The sequence below is a fragment of the Pygoscelis adeliae genome, unplaced genomic scaffold (assembly GCF_000699105.1).
Source record: "Pygoscelis adeliae isolate BGI_AS28 unplaced genomic scaffold, ASM69910v1 Scaffold436, whole genome shotgun sequence".
NCBI classification, from domain to species: Eukaryota; Metazoa; Chordata; class Aves; order Sphenisciformes; family Spheniscidae; genus Pygoscelis; species Pygoscelis adeliae.
The window spans coordinates 1,902,229-1,902,764 of NW_008825051.1; the positions used below are offsets into that span (position 1 = coordinate 1,902,229).

General features: G+C 67.4%; 1 protein-coding gene across 1 annotated transcript in view; it reads right to left on the reverse strand.

The window, feature by feature from the left end:
- RNF224 (ring finger protein 224) overlaps nucleotides 1–231 on the reverse strand; it is a gene marked incomplete at its 5' end in the record, with an annotated part of 6,647 nt that extends 6,416 nt beyond the window's left edge. The window contains one exon of the mRNA XM_009326396.1: nucleotides 21–231. Within this exon, the coding sequence (XP_009324671.1) occupies nucleotides 21–231 (211 nt within the window). The remainder of the gene's footprint in view (nucleotides 1–20) is intronic.
- Between the last annotated feature and the right edge of the window lie 305 nt (nucleotides 232–536).

A 536-nucleotide genomic window follows, 5' to 3' on the forward strand; every position in this document is an offset into this window, starting at 1 on the left:
GGGCTGTCCCAGCTGCCAGCGGGGTCCGCCTGCTCCTCCACGCCGTAGGTGGGCACAGCTGCAGGGTTGGCAATGACAGTGGGCTCGTCCTTCAGGTAGCGAGTGATGAAGCTTTGCTGGAACTGGTCCCGCGGGATGTTGACGCTGGCGTAGGGGTTCTCCAGGCTGACGCCACGATCCATCTCCCTGCTCGTCGTCAGCACGCTTGGCCTGGCTGGCATTGCCCACCTCCTGCGAGACAAAGACCCTGTTAACCCAGGGTGCGGGGGGTGTCAGTGCCGGGGTTGTTCTCACGGCACGGGGAAGGGACCCCTGGCAGACCCCACTGGTTTGGGAGCAGGGTGCAGAGCTGTGCTCCCCCCTCCCTGCCAGCCCCAGGGGACCCTGACATGCAACCTGTACACCTGGGCCGTGTGGCCCTGATGGCAGAGCCGGGAGGGGAGGCAGGAGAGGGTGACGCCTGGGCAGGGAGACATGGGGGTGGGCAGGGTGCTGGGGGGTGGGAGGGGGTGCCGGGTGGGAGACAGGGTGCAGGT